The sequence below is a fragment of the Guillardia theta genome (assembly GCF_000315625.1).
Source record: "Guillardia theta CCMP2712 unplaced genomic scaffold GUITHscaffold_59, whole genome shotgun sequence".
Classification (NCBI taxonomy): Eukaryota; class Cryptophyceae; order Pyrenomonadales; family Geminigeraceae; genus Guillardia; species Guillardia theta.
In genome coordinates, this window is record NW_005434615.1 from 230,556 (window position 1) to 243,968 (window position 13,413).

At 53.2% G+C, this 13,413-nt stretch overlaps 5 protein-coding genes across 5 annotated transcripts in view; 3 read left to right on the forward strand and 2 right to left on the reverse strand.

Moving 5' to 3' along the window:
• Window positions 1-1,177, forward strand: part of GUITHDRAFT_112447 (hypothetical protein) — a gene marked incomplete at both ends in the record, with an annotated part of 3,314 nt that extends 2,137 nt beyond the window's left edge. Inside the window, 4 exons of the mRNA XM_005828399.1 lie at window positions 509-582; window positions 635-753; window positions 803-881; window positions 1,090-1,177. Coding sequence (XP_005828456.1) covers window positions 509-582; window positions 635-753; window positions 803-881; window positions 1,090-1,177 — 360 coding nt within the window. The remainder of the gene's footprint in view (window positions 1-508; window positions 583-634; window positions 754-802; window positions 882-1,089) is intronic.
• Window positions 1,178-1,268: 91 nt separating this feature from the next.
• On the reverse strand, window positions 1,269-2,194 carry GUITHDRAFT_158208 (cyclophilin type peptidyl-prolyl cis-trans isomerase; the record flags this gene model as incomplete). Its single annotated transcript, XM_005828400.1, has 8 exons — window positions 1,269-1,332; window positions 1,379-1,416; window positions 1,461-1,491; window positions 1,535-1,608; window positions 1,655-1,753; window positions 1,803-1,908; window positions 1,959-2,026; window positions 2,183-2,194. 8 exons carry the CDS (start codon window positions 2,192-2,194, stop codon window positions 1,269-1,271), a joined length of 492 nt encoding a protein of 163 aa, XP_005828457.1.
• A 1,910-nt stretch (window positions 2,195-4,104) lies between these two features.
• GUITHDRAFT_112449 (hypothetical protein) lies at window positions 4,105-5,672 on the forward strand (the record flags this gene model as incomplete). Its single annotated transcript, XM_005828401.1, has 5 exons — window positions 4,105-4,167; window positions 4,229-4,439; window positions 4,486-4,622; window positions 4,676-5,356; window positions 5,511-5,672. The coding sequence occupies 5 exons, from the start codon at window positions 4,105-4,107 to the stop codon at window positions 5,670-5,672; spliced, it is 1,254 nt and encodes a 417-aa protein (XP_005828458.1).
• Window positions 5,673-5,845: 173 nt separating this feature from the next.
• On the reverse strand, window positions 5,846-6,835 carry GUITHDRAFT_141964 (hypothetical protein; the record flags this gene model as incomplete). The annotated part of the gene is made up of 7 exons (XM_005828402.1): window positions 5,846-5,938; window positions 5,988-6,073; window positions 6,113-6,176; window positions 6,227-6,270; window positions 6,322-6,583; window positions 6,633-6,755; window positions 6,800-6,835. The coding sequence occupies 7 exons, from the start codon at window positions 6,833-6,835 to the stop codon at window positions 5,846-5,848; spliced, it is 708 nt and encodes a 235-aa protein (XP_005828459.1).
• Window positions 6,836-7,295: 460 nt separating this feature from the next.
• Window positions 7,296-9,612, forward strand: GUITHDRAFT_141965 (hypothetical protein; the record flags this gene model as incomplete). The annotated part of the gene is made up of 18 exons (XM_005828403.1): window positions 7,296-7,367; window positions 7,452-7,506; window positions 7,566-7,604; window positions 7,656-7,684; window positions 7,747-7,868; window positions 7,921-7,990; window positions 8,036-8,090; window positions 8,142-8,187; window positions 8,231-8,294; window positions 8,345-8,404; window positions 8,448-8,501; window positions 8,550-8,597; window positions 8,647-8,689; window positions 8,738-8,892; window positions 9,230-9,259; window positions 9,318-9,358; window positions 9,407-9,466; window positions 9,513-9,612. 18 exons carry the CDS (start codon window positions 7,296-7,298, stop codon window positions 9,610-9,612), a joined length of 1,143 nt encoding a protein of 380 aa, XP_005828460.1.
• Window positions 9,613-13,413: the final 3,801 nt, after the last annotated feature.

A 13,413-nucleotide genomic window follows, 5' to 3' on the forward strand; every position in this document is an offset into this window, starting at 1 on the left:
CTCCTTCCCCTTCCCTCCTCCTTCTCCTCCTCCTCCTTCTCCTCCTCCTCCTCCTCCTCCTTCTCCTCCTCCTTCTCCTCCTCCTCCTTCTCCTCCTCCTCCTCCTCCTCCTCCTCTCCTGCCTTTCAATCCTGTGATGGAATTGCTGACTTCATTCTCCTTCCAAAGATTGTTGCACCTTGTCCACATGCAAGTAGGTGTTCAGTACTTCAGGCTCAGGAATCAGAGGAGGTGGGACCGTCTTTCTCCTCCTTCACTTTCTCATCCCCGGCACCCCCGGCTCCTCCTCAGCGTCTTCCCTCCTTTCCTCTCCTTCTCCTCCCCTTCTCCTCTCTTGTCTCTTCGTGCTCTCCCGCTGTACCTCTTCCTCCCTGACAATTTTTGCCCATCGTCATTAGAAGCATATCTGGCCCCCAGCATGCACCACTCCACAGAGGATCAACGCTCCTTCCTTCTACCGCACGGTCCACGACACCTTCAACCCTCTCGTCCTCTAACGTGCACTCAGATCAAGTCAAATCTTCGTTTTCGTCCTTATCTTGACTGGAAGTTCTCCTACGTGGCATTCTGCCACAAGTCGATGTCAGCGCCTCTACCTCCCAGCGCTTGCCTTCCCTGACTTCCCTCATCCTAGGATGGAGGGCTTCACTGACAGGGTCAACTGGGGAAGGATCGTTTCAAACCCACAGAAACGCAAGGGGCACGTCATCCTGAGCCTGTGCAATGCAGACGGGGGGGCAGAGAAGCGCATTGGTCAGAGCATGTCCTTGTGTGGAGGGAGGAGACCTAACGTTCAGGCAAGTCGCCAAGTCGCACGGGGAGGAGTATGGATATCGCTGTGCCAGGAAGAGCGAATGGGGAGAGCCTTTCCTCTATGACAAGTAAGTCGTTCATCCTCTCCTCGTCTGCCTGTGCCACAGATCCTGCGCTTTCCCATCTCCCGCTTTCCTTCCATCCTCTAAGACCGACCTCAACGACAATCTGATTCCTGCATCTGACTCCCTTGTCCTCTCTTCGCCCCCATCATCTCTCCCCCCCTCCGTTCCCTTTCTACCTCCCCTTCCACTCTGCCCTCACACTAAGTCCCAGGAAGCCAAAGTCGGCCAAGTCTAAGAAGCGCAAGGGTACGGTTGACGTTGAGGCTGTAGAGGACGACGAGGTGCAAATCTCCGCATGAAAAGAAGACGGCGAGATCACAACTATGTTCACATATCATGGAATAATATCCCCCAGTCCTTCACATCTTTCTTGCTTTGAGTTTCTTGTCGCTAGAGTTGCCCGCACAAGGCGATGCGACAATCTTCCTTCACGTCTCCATCCTTAGATCCGAAACTGATGGTTGTCTGAGTACGAGAAAGAGAAGGAGGGCCAGTTTCACCTCTCAAGAGCTTGGACGATTTCCATTCCTGCAACAACCTAGCAAGAAGTCATCTCAAGGTACAGAGGATGTGTCTTACAACCTTGCCGAAAACAACATGCTTTCCATCCAACCTTCCAAACAGTCACTGATCTTCTGAAAATTTGCTCGCACTACCAATCAGCCTTGCCCAACGTGATGAAAAACTGTGACGAGTTCGTGTTTGGCCCGGTATTGGCCATGGAGAGCAACTGTACAGTCTTGGTGAGTACAGACGAGATCGCCAACGCCTCTTACCCCAGCTTCGCTGTGTTTCAGCTCGAAGTTCTCATCCTCAAACACTTTCCCGTAAATAGACTTCCCGTCTGTTCCATCTCCTCTCACGATATCGCCGCCCTGCTCTGTGTTACCGGTCTGGAGATACCATGAACGTTTTGTGCTGCACCTGCACCATGAATCCTGGTATGATGCGATGGAAGGGGCATCCTTGATAGCTGAATCCTTGCTCGCCCGTACAAAGAGCTCTGAAGTTTTCACTGGTCTTCGGAGTTCTGAGGGGAAATCGTGAGATGATGATCGAATGTCACAAAGACCCACGTACTTGTCGGATAATTCCATCACAATCCTTCCAAGAGGCACTGCATCTATCTCCACATCGAAATAGACGTTCTGTTATCATAGATGTCACTCGCTGGCTGAATTAGTTCAGAGAAACCAACAGGAAGACATTGTCATGGCAACAAGAGATCACACATCTTTGTACCATGCATCCCCTTCTTGGCCTCTTCCAACTTCCCTCCCTACATCCCTCTGTCTCTGCCTCACCGTTTTCGCCATGGCGGGACGTTACTACCCCCACCCCATGAATACCAACTATTGGGACCGGTGCAAGGCACCCCAGCGAGTCCGGCCCGCCGGCCCGCCCGGCCGGCCCAGCCGGGGCTATCATAGGCTGCGGCACCGGGCCCTCATCCCGGGCAGTACTGAGCCGCCGGACGCCGGATACTTGCCGCGCAGTGCCACTCACTTCGGATGCCCGGAGGGCCTGATTTTAAACTCAAACTTTGCCAGCAAAGGAAGCTAGTTAAAGTGCAGTACGACTCAGGACAATCCGAATCAGGAGAGTCGAGGCTATTAGTGCTGGCCTCGGACTCACTGAACTTAAGGAAGCCTACCGGCGTCAGCCACCCCGGTGACCGGTCGCGGCCCCGCCGGACCGTCGGACTCCGCCTCAGGCTGCGACCGTACTATGGTCGTGGGAGCGTTGGGTTAGACCGGCGCATTTGAGTGCAGGTGCCATGACCCTCAGGCTGACCGTGGCTTTTACCCGAGTGGCACTCAGGGCTCAGTACTACAGTACTTTCACTGGTCGCCGGTTTACTGGTCGGTAGTCATTCCGAGCCTGCACCTTCTGGTCAACCAACCGCTGCGGATCACTTTCACAGATCAGGCTCTGTTCAGGTCCGTTAGTCATCTATTGTAGGCCTCAATCCCCTTTGTCAAGATCTACATTTCTCTAAGTTTGCTTCTAAGTAATTATGCCCCTCCCCTTCCCCTGGCGCTACGGACGTCCATTCCCATAGCACCTCACTACTTCACTCCTTACCCTGTGAAGGTCTCGTCTATCTATTGAGAGCCTTATGTTTTACCCCTTACCCTACCCCCCACCTCCTCTCGTCCCCCGTTTTACCGCTGGGTTGCTGGAAGGGTTGGCCTGATGACCATGCGCCTAGGTAGAAAGAGGCTTCCACCACCCTACCCCCTGACTAGCCGCAAACTTAATAGTGGAACCACAAGTGAGGGACCCCCTCATTGAACAATTCTGACCCACCCCAGGATGAACAAGCGCTGTTTAACCCACCCACATTCTCACAATGAAGCGGTGGAATTTATGGGGGTGAGGGTGGACAGAGGTGCAAGGTAAATCGAGGGGTAGGGTACATCAAGTAAAAATCACGTTTAATTTGTGTTTTTGAATCATGTGGTATGGTGGGTGGGGTCATGTCCATGATTGAGGGTGCTCTCCGTGGTAAAATAGACGGGTAGGGTGGTCAAATTTGGTTGGGTGGGGTGCACATTTCGAGCGAAATCTCGTGACACGTGCCGTCATTTTTACCACAAAAACGAAAAGAATATCTTTCGGTTTCAATCTCCTTAAATAATGTTTGTAAAACTGGCTTCTGCTCAAACGCTCAGTTTTACAATACATTATTTTTGAATAGGTACCAAGATCATTAAATATTTTTAAAAATGGGGGCAAAGGTACAATCCTTTACTAGGTACCCTACCCGATTTGTCGAGGGGAAATCTCTTAAAGAAGGTGGGGTCATCACACTAGCCCCCGTGAGGTGCTCCAGCCTTGTAACCCCAATGCCAGAGAGGCTGGGGGGAGCGGCATGTGCGAGTGAAGGAAACGAGGAGGGGAGGGGAGGAGGCGAAGGAGGAGGCAGTGAAGACGAATCGAATCGAAGAGGAGGATGGCTGAGGAAGGGATCTCAGGTTGAAGTAGGGTGATACATAGAGGCTTGAAATGGCACTTGTCGTGACCAGGGTAGGTGACAGAATCCCGCCATCGAAAGCACCAAGAAGAGATCGAAGCCAGGAAGAGGAACAACATAGTTGATGGGGTTGTTGATACTACCGATATAGACAGACAATAATAGTTGGTTTCTGGCATAAGACGAGATACCCTGCAATATTGGGGTTCTTTCTGACATCTTTCCCTCAGTATCTAGAGATTTCTAACGATGCCAAACCCAAACCAAAGAATTGCGCTCAGAGTCTACCGAAACATCTTCCGATTCTGCAAGGTAACGCCGCCTTTGTAAAATCTTCCCCAGTGCATCTTCTGATTCGGCGTTTCCCTTTTAGGCCATTGACGTCAACGCTGTCAACTCACAGCACAAGTTGAAGGCAGAGCTGGAGAAGTTGACGTCGTCAGAGACTGTGATGCCTGTATATCAGAGGCTCTGCGATTTCATCTCGAGGAAAGACATCAAACCCCTGCTGGAGAACAACTCCTGCTCCAAGGCTGCATGCAAGCAGCTGTTCAGGCTTCCTGATTCAGAGCACGACAAGACATGTGAGCTGGGTTGAAAGAGGAGGAAGAGGCTCTGACTTCATGCAAGTCTTTGCGCAGGGCTCTGACCGGGTTGACATGGGATTCGCGGCGCTGAGGTTCCTCGGGGATCGATTTGGGCACGTCGTTGAGCAGCAGAGGGATGTGGTGAAGGCTAAGGAATGGATCGAGATTCTCAAAGACAAGGTTTTGACTCCTGCGACTCTCCTCCTTGCTCCTCCTTATCCCTTCTGCTGCAGCAGGACCAGGTTGAACATGGTGCCATCGCCATCACCCGAACGGCCGATCCTTCCGTGCAAGCATCATCCGTGCTGGCTCAGCTCGACGACATGGCCGCGCAAGTGCAGAAGCACCTGACCTCGATCTCGGACTTGGACGTAGCAAAGTACCTTATGCTCGAACATCCTGTGCCCAAGGAATGCCATGCTGGAGACTGCCTGGAGGAGGCCTTGTCGACGCTGGCCAAGGAGATCGGGTTGGAGGCGAGGCAGCTGCGCATCATGGCGGCGCTCAACAAGGTGATGTTCAAGGAGATGAAGTTTGAAGCGAATCTTGAGGAGTACTACGACCCAAGGAACGGCCTGATCCATGAGGCTCTGCAGAGAAAGACTGGGAACGCCATCACCCTCAGCATCATCTACATCGCCGTGGCCCGTCGTTGTGGGCTATACCTTAGCGGCTCCGAGTGTCCAGGACACTTTGTGGTGCGGGGAGAGACGCAGACTGGGTCTCCCTTCTTCTTGGACGTGTTCAAGAGGGGCAAGCTGATGTCCCACCTGCAATGCGTCAAGGAATTCATCAAGACCGACACGTCCATGCGGGAGAAGAACAGGCTCGAGGCTGTGACGCCTCTTAGGCTGTACGCGAGGATGATGAGGAACCTCGTCAACTCGCACATGATCATCGGCCATGGAGGAAAGGTCAGTACATGTGTACCTCCTCCTCCTCCTCCTCCTCCTCCTCCTCCTCCTCCTCCTCCTCCTCCTCCTCCTCACCTATCACCAACATCAGTTCGCCCAGCCTCTCTCCCTCCTGCTCGTTTGTGCAATCCGTCTCTTGACGAGTCCTGGACAGGCGTTGCTGTGGTCAGAGCGTTTGAATGTGATGAACAGTGCATCGGAGAAGATGCTCCATCGCAAGGTGAGACTTTTGATCTCTGTTTGGCTGTTTCTTATGTCAATCTTTCACAGCGGCAATAGCAAGATCGTCTCGTCGAATCTTGTGAATTTCGTATAGGCTTGAAATAAGCAAGGCGTGTGTACATTCCCAACAAGTAAATTATTGTTTTCCTGATTCATTCGGAATCTCTTTGCCAGAACGTCTATCAGAGCATATCCTACGACCTTTCCCCTCTTCCTCACAGAACTCCGCACCTGGGGAACGCAACAAGTCAGACCTGCGCAATCGATTCATCTCTCCAACTTGGTCACATAAATCTTCTGAAGGGGTCGATTGGTAGTTTGAATCTTGGCTCGATCATCTCCAATCACTTGCCCTGACATCTGAGACCCTCAGGACTTCAGTGTGCGGGATAAAGACTCCCTGTGAGACCTTGAATGCAGCTTCGAGGAACTGCCCTTGTGTCACGGGGATGTTGTTGAGCTTCTCGATTTCTTCCAGCCCCTCCAACACTTCACCTGTTCTCTTGACGTCACTGCAACAAGACTGGATCTCACGGCATGCGATGGAACCAAAGATGACGTTCTCCTGGTCGAGCTCGGGGTTCGCCTTAGGTGTGATCTGCCAGCTGGTCATGCTACAACCCGCGACTGCGGCGACACAGGATTAACCGTGAACTCAAACTGTCCTCCTCCCCTCCTCGTCGAGACCAACCCTTGTCAAACAGCATCAAGTCAGCCTCTAGCAAGCCTTTCAGTCCTCCCACCAGCTCTATCATGCTTCAACTCGTTGCTGTCGTTGTTGTTCTCAGTCTGACGGTAAAGCTTGTTGATCCTCCCGAAGTCCAACCGCTTGTCCTTGACGACTCGCCACAGCTGGCTGTACTCGTAGCCAACAGGCTTGTCCTCGGTTGCCTTACACTGCCTGTAGTTGTTCCTCTTGGTCAGCTTGCTCCTCGCGCTCACAGTGAACGCATCGGGGTCCCCCAGCGCCTCCAGCTCATCCATGCAAGGGGCGATCAACTCGCCCTGCCGACATCAACTCTTAACCTCGTCGGCAAGAAGCTATTCGTATCACCTTCACAAGCTTGATAAAAGTCTTGCAAGTGCTGGGTGCCGCGTCTTCAAACAGTCCGATCACAATCCTCGCAGTTCTGTCCTCACCATTCGCTCCTCCTGCCCGCTTGTCTCTGGCTATGATCTAAACCCATGTCATGGCGCGGAAACTCAAATGTTAGTTGTGACCTTCTCCCACTTCTCGTTCTCCATCGCCTTTGACATGTTGTCAGAGCGCGTCGAGATTCTTCATACAGCTGTCGTTCTCACCTTGGTTCTGCCCGCTATCTTGTATTCGAAGAAGACTTTCTTGGTCACTTTTGGCTCAGCTGCATCTGCAGGCTGGGAGAGGATCAACGATGCAGCTCCTACGACAGCTCCCATGGCGTCTCGTCTGTTCATCCTGTCCTCCAGCTTCATCTCGCAATTGACGGCTCCCTGATCACCCTCCCGATTGCTCCCAACTCGAACCGAGCAGGACGATCTGGCAGGAAGCGTGCAGGATCTCTGCAGGGAGATTCGGGGAGAAGGAAGCATGTGGGAAGAGGATGGGAGGAGGAAGGCGCTGCATCCCATCACTGCATGCGAGAGCGCCATGAGCGTCACAAACGCGCGCCCCGCCATGGTACAGAGCAGCCGCCCGATGAAAAGCCCTCATTCCCGCACTTGCCCACCCACCTCCGCCATGGCGCGAGGAATGGCCGGCTCCCGTGGGAGGTTGGCAGTCGCGCTGGGGCTGATGGCTTTGATGATGCCGGTGAGAGAGGAGGAGAGGAGGAGGGGAGGGAAGATCCAGCCCTCCTCCTGCTACCCTGATCTCGTCTCATGCATGGAACTTCAGGTCGTGTGGTCTGCCAACAACGTGGGGTCTTTCGAGGTGCTTGACTCGCAGGCCGGTCAGTTCCGACCCATCCCCTCCTGCTCCTCGGCAGCTGACCGATGGATGTTCCGACAGCATCGGAGAACGTGGGAGACTTCCTGAAACGAGGAAGCGGTGATGAAGAAGTTTCTGCCTACCGAAAAAGCTTCTGAATCGTGATCCCAGGGGAGCACACGGAGAACTGGGCCCTCCTCGTGTGTACCTCCCGGTTTTGGTTCAACTACAGGCACATTGCAAACACTTTGGCTATCTACAGGCGGAAGCTTACTTCATGGTGGCCCATGGTCTGACGCATCTGCACAGAACTGTGAAGAGGCTGGGCATGCCGGATTCGCACATCATCCTTATGTTAGCGGACGACATGTCGTGCAACTCGAGGTGGAACATCTTGTTTTGGCGAGATGTACTTGGTTGTGATTGTTTGCTACAGAAACTCCGAGCCAGGGAGTGTGTTCAACGATGATGTCAAGAGGCTCGACTTGTACGGGGACAACATTGAGGTAGACCTTCCGTTTCTTTCATGGCTGTTCTGACGAGAGTTCAAGGTGGATTACAGAGGTTATGAAGTGACTGTAGAAAACTTTCTAAGAGTGCTTACGGGTGATTGTTCCTCCTCCTCCCTTCTCCATGATGCTCATCTCATCGCCCTAGGACGTCATCCTGACGGAACGCCGCCCTCCAAGCGCCTCAACACCAAGTGACTCTCCTTGTGATTCAGCTAGCCGCTGATTTCAGGCCAGATCAACTAGCAACATCTTGATCTACATGACTGGACATGGAGGAGACGAATTCTTGAAGTTTCAGGTGAGTCTCTCATGCCGCAGTCAACTCCTCCCGTTTGATCGTCCTCGAAGGATGTGGAGGAACTGTCGAGCAGGGACATCGCGGATGCTTTCGCACAAATGTGGGAGAAGGTGCGATAGGAAGCAGAAAGCATTCCGGCTGAGGGTCAAACAGGAACGCTACAATGAGATCCTCTTCATGGTGGATACATGTCAAGCCGGAACCCTGGTAGAGTGCAGTGGAGCTTTTTTGGTTTTGTTTGAGACTCGGTCCAAGGCAAATCATTTGTACTCCCCGAACATTTTCGCTGTGGGAAGCAGTCAGGTTGACTTCTCACGGATGCGCTCGTCACCCCTGTGACGTTTGACATCAGAAAGGAGAAAACTCCTACTCCTGGGGGCACGATGACTACATAGGTGAGCTCTTCCTGTTGGGTACGGTGACTTGAATAACCAGCTGGGCAGGACTTTCTCTAGTCGATCGATTCACCTACGTTCTGCTCGAAAGCCTGGAGAAGGTGGCTGTGGACATTTCTGCTCCTCCGCTCATCTCCTCTGTGAAAGCTCTCGATTGGAAGCGATGCGACGTTGTTGAGTGTTCTGCGCACGTTGGATCCAAGGTAAAGGGACTCTGTTGCCGAACCGAACTGACGAACTATCACAGGCGTCTGCTCTCTAATCCTGGTATCGTGAACATTCGTATCTTGTACAATCTTAGTGTTTACATGACTTGCCGCTCCCAGCTTTCATGACGAACCTTTGGCGACATCGTCCTTTGTAACCTTCATGAACATCTTCTTTTACCACTTTCTGACAAGTTCTTGCAAGGGGCGACATTCTTGTCACAGACTTCTTCGGGGCTGCAGTCACGGTCGAGACAGGAATCCCGAGCTATCCCATTCTGCCTGAAGTCTGTCTTCCTTGTCCTCAGCCCGTTGAGTTGACTCTTGCATGCAGAACCCTGAGAGCTTTTCGTCCAACGTCGAGGTCGTGGGGAAGCACACTTGAAATCCTTGTTGATCATTTCTTGTCTTGTCTCCCGCAGGACTCAGAGTCATCTGCCGGACCATGGCATCAGGACACCAAGTGAGCTGTCGATGCGTGATCTCTGATAACTGACATGCTTGCGAGCAGGGCAGGGCTTTCCTACGGAACTCCGATCACGTTGTCGCCTCAGACAGACGAGAGATGGAGGTGAAAGAATGAGCAGCTGGTATGAGCCTGATCGTCGAACATGCAGGATGAGCCTCTTCTCGCTCCTTGTCTATGCTGCACTCGCCATCTTTTTGCTCCTCGCCGCCGCCCCCGACTCCCCGACAAGACGGACCGTGTACAACTAGAATTTTATATTTTATAAAAATGATTTAGTAATGGGCATTCTCTTCCACCACACTGGGAACGTTACTGTCTCTTGTACCGGAATTAACTTTCAAAATGTATTTTTATGTTCCATGTACAAAAGACAACCCGCCTCGTCATTATTTTGTACTGATGTAAAATTATTTTATAAAGTCATACGGATAAAAAACTCAGAGTTTTACTTTGAGATACAGACTTGTACAAGAAAAACGATTTAGAGCTATAAGTCTTTATCTAAACATTTTTATTCGCTGGCGGCTGCTGGCGGCCATGGAACCTGGCATAGCGAGGAGGGACGTAGGGGAGGGAGCGAGATCAGGAGGAGGAGGAGAGGGAGATAGAGCAAGAGAAAGGTCAGGCGCAATGTTCGCTATCAGGAGGTACATCCTGCATGCTACAGTACTGTAAAACTCCTGGCCCTGGAAGAAACAAAAAGAATTCAACTGAACTGTTGGATTGCATTTTGGGTGCTGCGCATGCAGTCGAATTTGCCGTGAGCCTGGAGGTCTGGTGACCATAGAAGTTTTCTTGGAACCTCTCACGCAGCAAGCTGAAGCAAAAAGCTAGGAGCATTCATGAAGAACTACTTCCCTTGGACCGCTTCGATCGCAGCGTTCTCTGCATCGGCGGCGAAACTTTTACAGGAAAGGATGGACCACAGGGATGAACATGACAGACGAGATGCTCAAGATCATTCTCAAAATGCCAACCCTTCGCCGTGCGAGCACCAGGCGCACGAAGAGCCACAAGGACTGTCACGGCAGACAGCGCTTTGGAGCGTCAGCCTCATCGTGTTTGTGTTGGTGGGTCCTTGTGACATGCGCTTGCATGTGACTGTTGCTGAAAGTTGTGCTTGCAGGCCATCACAACACATTATCACCTTCCACTCATGTGGAGGATCGTAGATTTCCATAACAGGATGCCTCCGACGCCCATCATGCCAGGAGCGGCGAGGCATCTCACAAACTGCTCTAAGGCTGAGGATCTGATCCGGATAGAGAAGCAAGTGGTGGAGTGGCATGAGAAGTTGTGGAACTTCCGCAATGAAATCATGGCGACGATCGCGCTGGTCGACATGGACGATGAGGTAGAGTAGAGCCCTACGTCCCGATGGTCTGACCTGTCGGTTGTTGTAGGAGGACTTCGAGCTGGAATCTCTAAAGTCAAACGACAGCAAGAAGAACAAGTCCCCGTGGTTGACGCTGCATCTGTTTGTTCATGCGCTCCTGATCGTCTCGGCACACGTGCACGGGTCCTGGTACTTGTCCATGACAGCCATCTACTCGCAGCTCGTGTTCCTGGCGCTGTTCCTTCGAGCAAAGGCTCTGGGGGATGCCGTGTCTTCGGGCGTCTCAGTAGTGAGGAAGTTTGGGAGGAATCTCGGGTCTGTGGTGTCTGTTTCCAGCCCTGAGCGAACTCTCTTGCAGTATCAGGTCTTGCAGAACAAGATGCAGTACATGACTGACATCCACGAATCGCACCAGCTCGGAATCGGATTTTTCTTTCCTTTCGTGGGCACTCTCGATGTGGACTTGGAAACTCTTGTTTCCATCAGCTGCGGATTTGCCTTCGAGCTCATCCTGCTCATTGCAACGAGGCTCCATGCTTACATCCTCCAACGGCGGGCCCACCGCATGGGGATCAGAAGGGAAGAGTCGATCATCTTGCAGGACATCTGCTCCATCCGGGAGCAGGTGAACATGTTGAACAAGCAAGTGAAGGAGAGACTGGAAGAGATCGAGATCTTGATGCTCACTACGAGAGAGCAAGGTTCCAACGGGCTACTCCTCATGGTGTTGCCCTGTTCTTCCTGCTCGTGTGTCGTTTACTTATGACATTTGGCAGGGTGGAGCGGACCAGTCAGCGCGGAAGAAGCTGCATGAATGCATCGGAGGGGAACGTTTCAACAAAGTGACAGATGCACGTGAGAGAGTCCGAGTCCTTCAAGACCACATGGAACTCTCTTGCTCAACCCAACCGGCGGGGGGTCCGGTGGAGATCACGGAGGAAGGACAGGTTCAGGGAGGAGGCGATATGGTCGGGGGAATTGAGAGCAGAAACAGCCTTGATTCTCTCCTTCAGGCTGCCAAAGTGTCGGAGGCGAAGGGGCAGAGGAGAAATTCGTCAGATTGTACCGCGCAGAGCTCTCAGGGTTCGTCCTTGTCGACCAAGGAGGCGCCTGGGGCAGCTGCGGGGGGCTCGAAGAACGGAAAGAAGAAAGACCATGCCCTGCAGGAGCTGCTGGCGAACTCACTGGCTCGAGCACTGGACGAGGCGAAGTCGCTGCGGGAGATTCCGAACCAGATGATGGGCATCGCACACGCTACAGGGGAGAAGATCCTCTACCGCAAGTCGAAGGAAGGCAGCGGGAACAGCTCGAGCAGACAAGCTGCTGCTGGGAAAAAAGGAACAGAAGTCAAGGTTGAGCAGAGCAAGGAGGTAGTTGTGGAGGAGGAGGGGAAGGGATGGGTTACAGGCGCGCAAGACGACCAGGGGTTGAGAGTTGAAGGGGAACGAATGAATGGGATTGAGCGGGAGAGGTCGATGAGGACAAATGCTGGAGAGAATTTGGACGATTCTCAGAGGCAGCAGACGTCGCAGGTTGTGGGCCTTGAGTGGTTTGGACTACAAGGAGCGCAAGAAAAGCAGGAGGAGGCGGCGACTTTGTCAGGAGCGCAGCAGGCACCTTTGAACACTCTAGACATGATGGTAGCAAACACCACTCTGGACATTTCGAAGATAATGGTGGAACAAGGAGCAGCAGCAGCAGCAGCAGCAGCAGCAGCAGCAGGAGTAGAGGCGGTTGCAGCAGGCACAGGAGGAAAGTCGTCCAGTCCGCACATGAATGGAGGGGATCGGGACACCCAGCTGCACTGGATGGCGGCCAACGGAAAGGAGAACGATCCCTTCGAAGACTGCATGGAAGTGAACGACCTCGAGTCCTTCAACCTCTCTACGAGCATGCTGTCGAGCAAGGTCGAGCTGATGGCTGCGGAGGAAGACAACAAGACGCCTCCCCTTATCCCCCTCTCCCCTCCACTCCCTGCCGCCTCTACCAGGCACACGGGCAATGCTGCCGGCGGCTGGCGCTTTGTCGATCTGTCAACAACTCCAAGTTTGACCCCAGTAGTCCAGCATTCTTCGCCTCCTCCATCGGCGTCTCCTGTAGCTCCACTCATTTCTCTGGGGATCGAGGAAAGTGCGAATGGAGGAGGAGGAGGAGCAGCAGCAGCAGCAGCAGCAGCAGCAGCATCGCCACCACCACCAGCATCACCAGCAGCAGCAGCATCACCACCACCAGCAGCAACAACAACAAGGGTAGGAGCACAAGATTTGTTGCTGAATACGGAGGATCATCTGTCGTCATTGCAACAAGTTCAACCGCTCGTTGACAGGAGCGAGATGATCTTCGAGGAGGATTCGGGGCAGTCGCTGAACCTGTCGAGCAACGGGCATGGTGGCGACTGGCACTCGACGTCAAACTCGCCCCCCCAGGACAAGTTTTCCAAGGCCGCCTCCTCCTCACCGTCCTCTCCCCACCCTATTGGCGACCTGCCGAGGAACAACGATCCGGGATACCCCGGGAACCTGACGGAGGAGCAGCGGCAAGCATGCAGTTCCCTACTCAGCTTCATGGAGGTGGAGCTGAAGGGCGAGACAGGGAGGGAGCAGGGGAAGATCCTCCTGACGAGGATGGGAGGGATGGAGGAAGTGTCATGCAAGCTGCTGCGGGCCAACGGCTGGAAGGTGGACAGGGCCAAGGTCATGTTCACCGACATCCT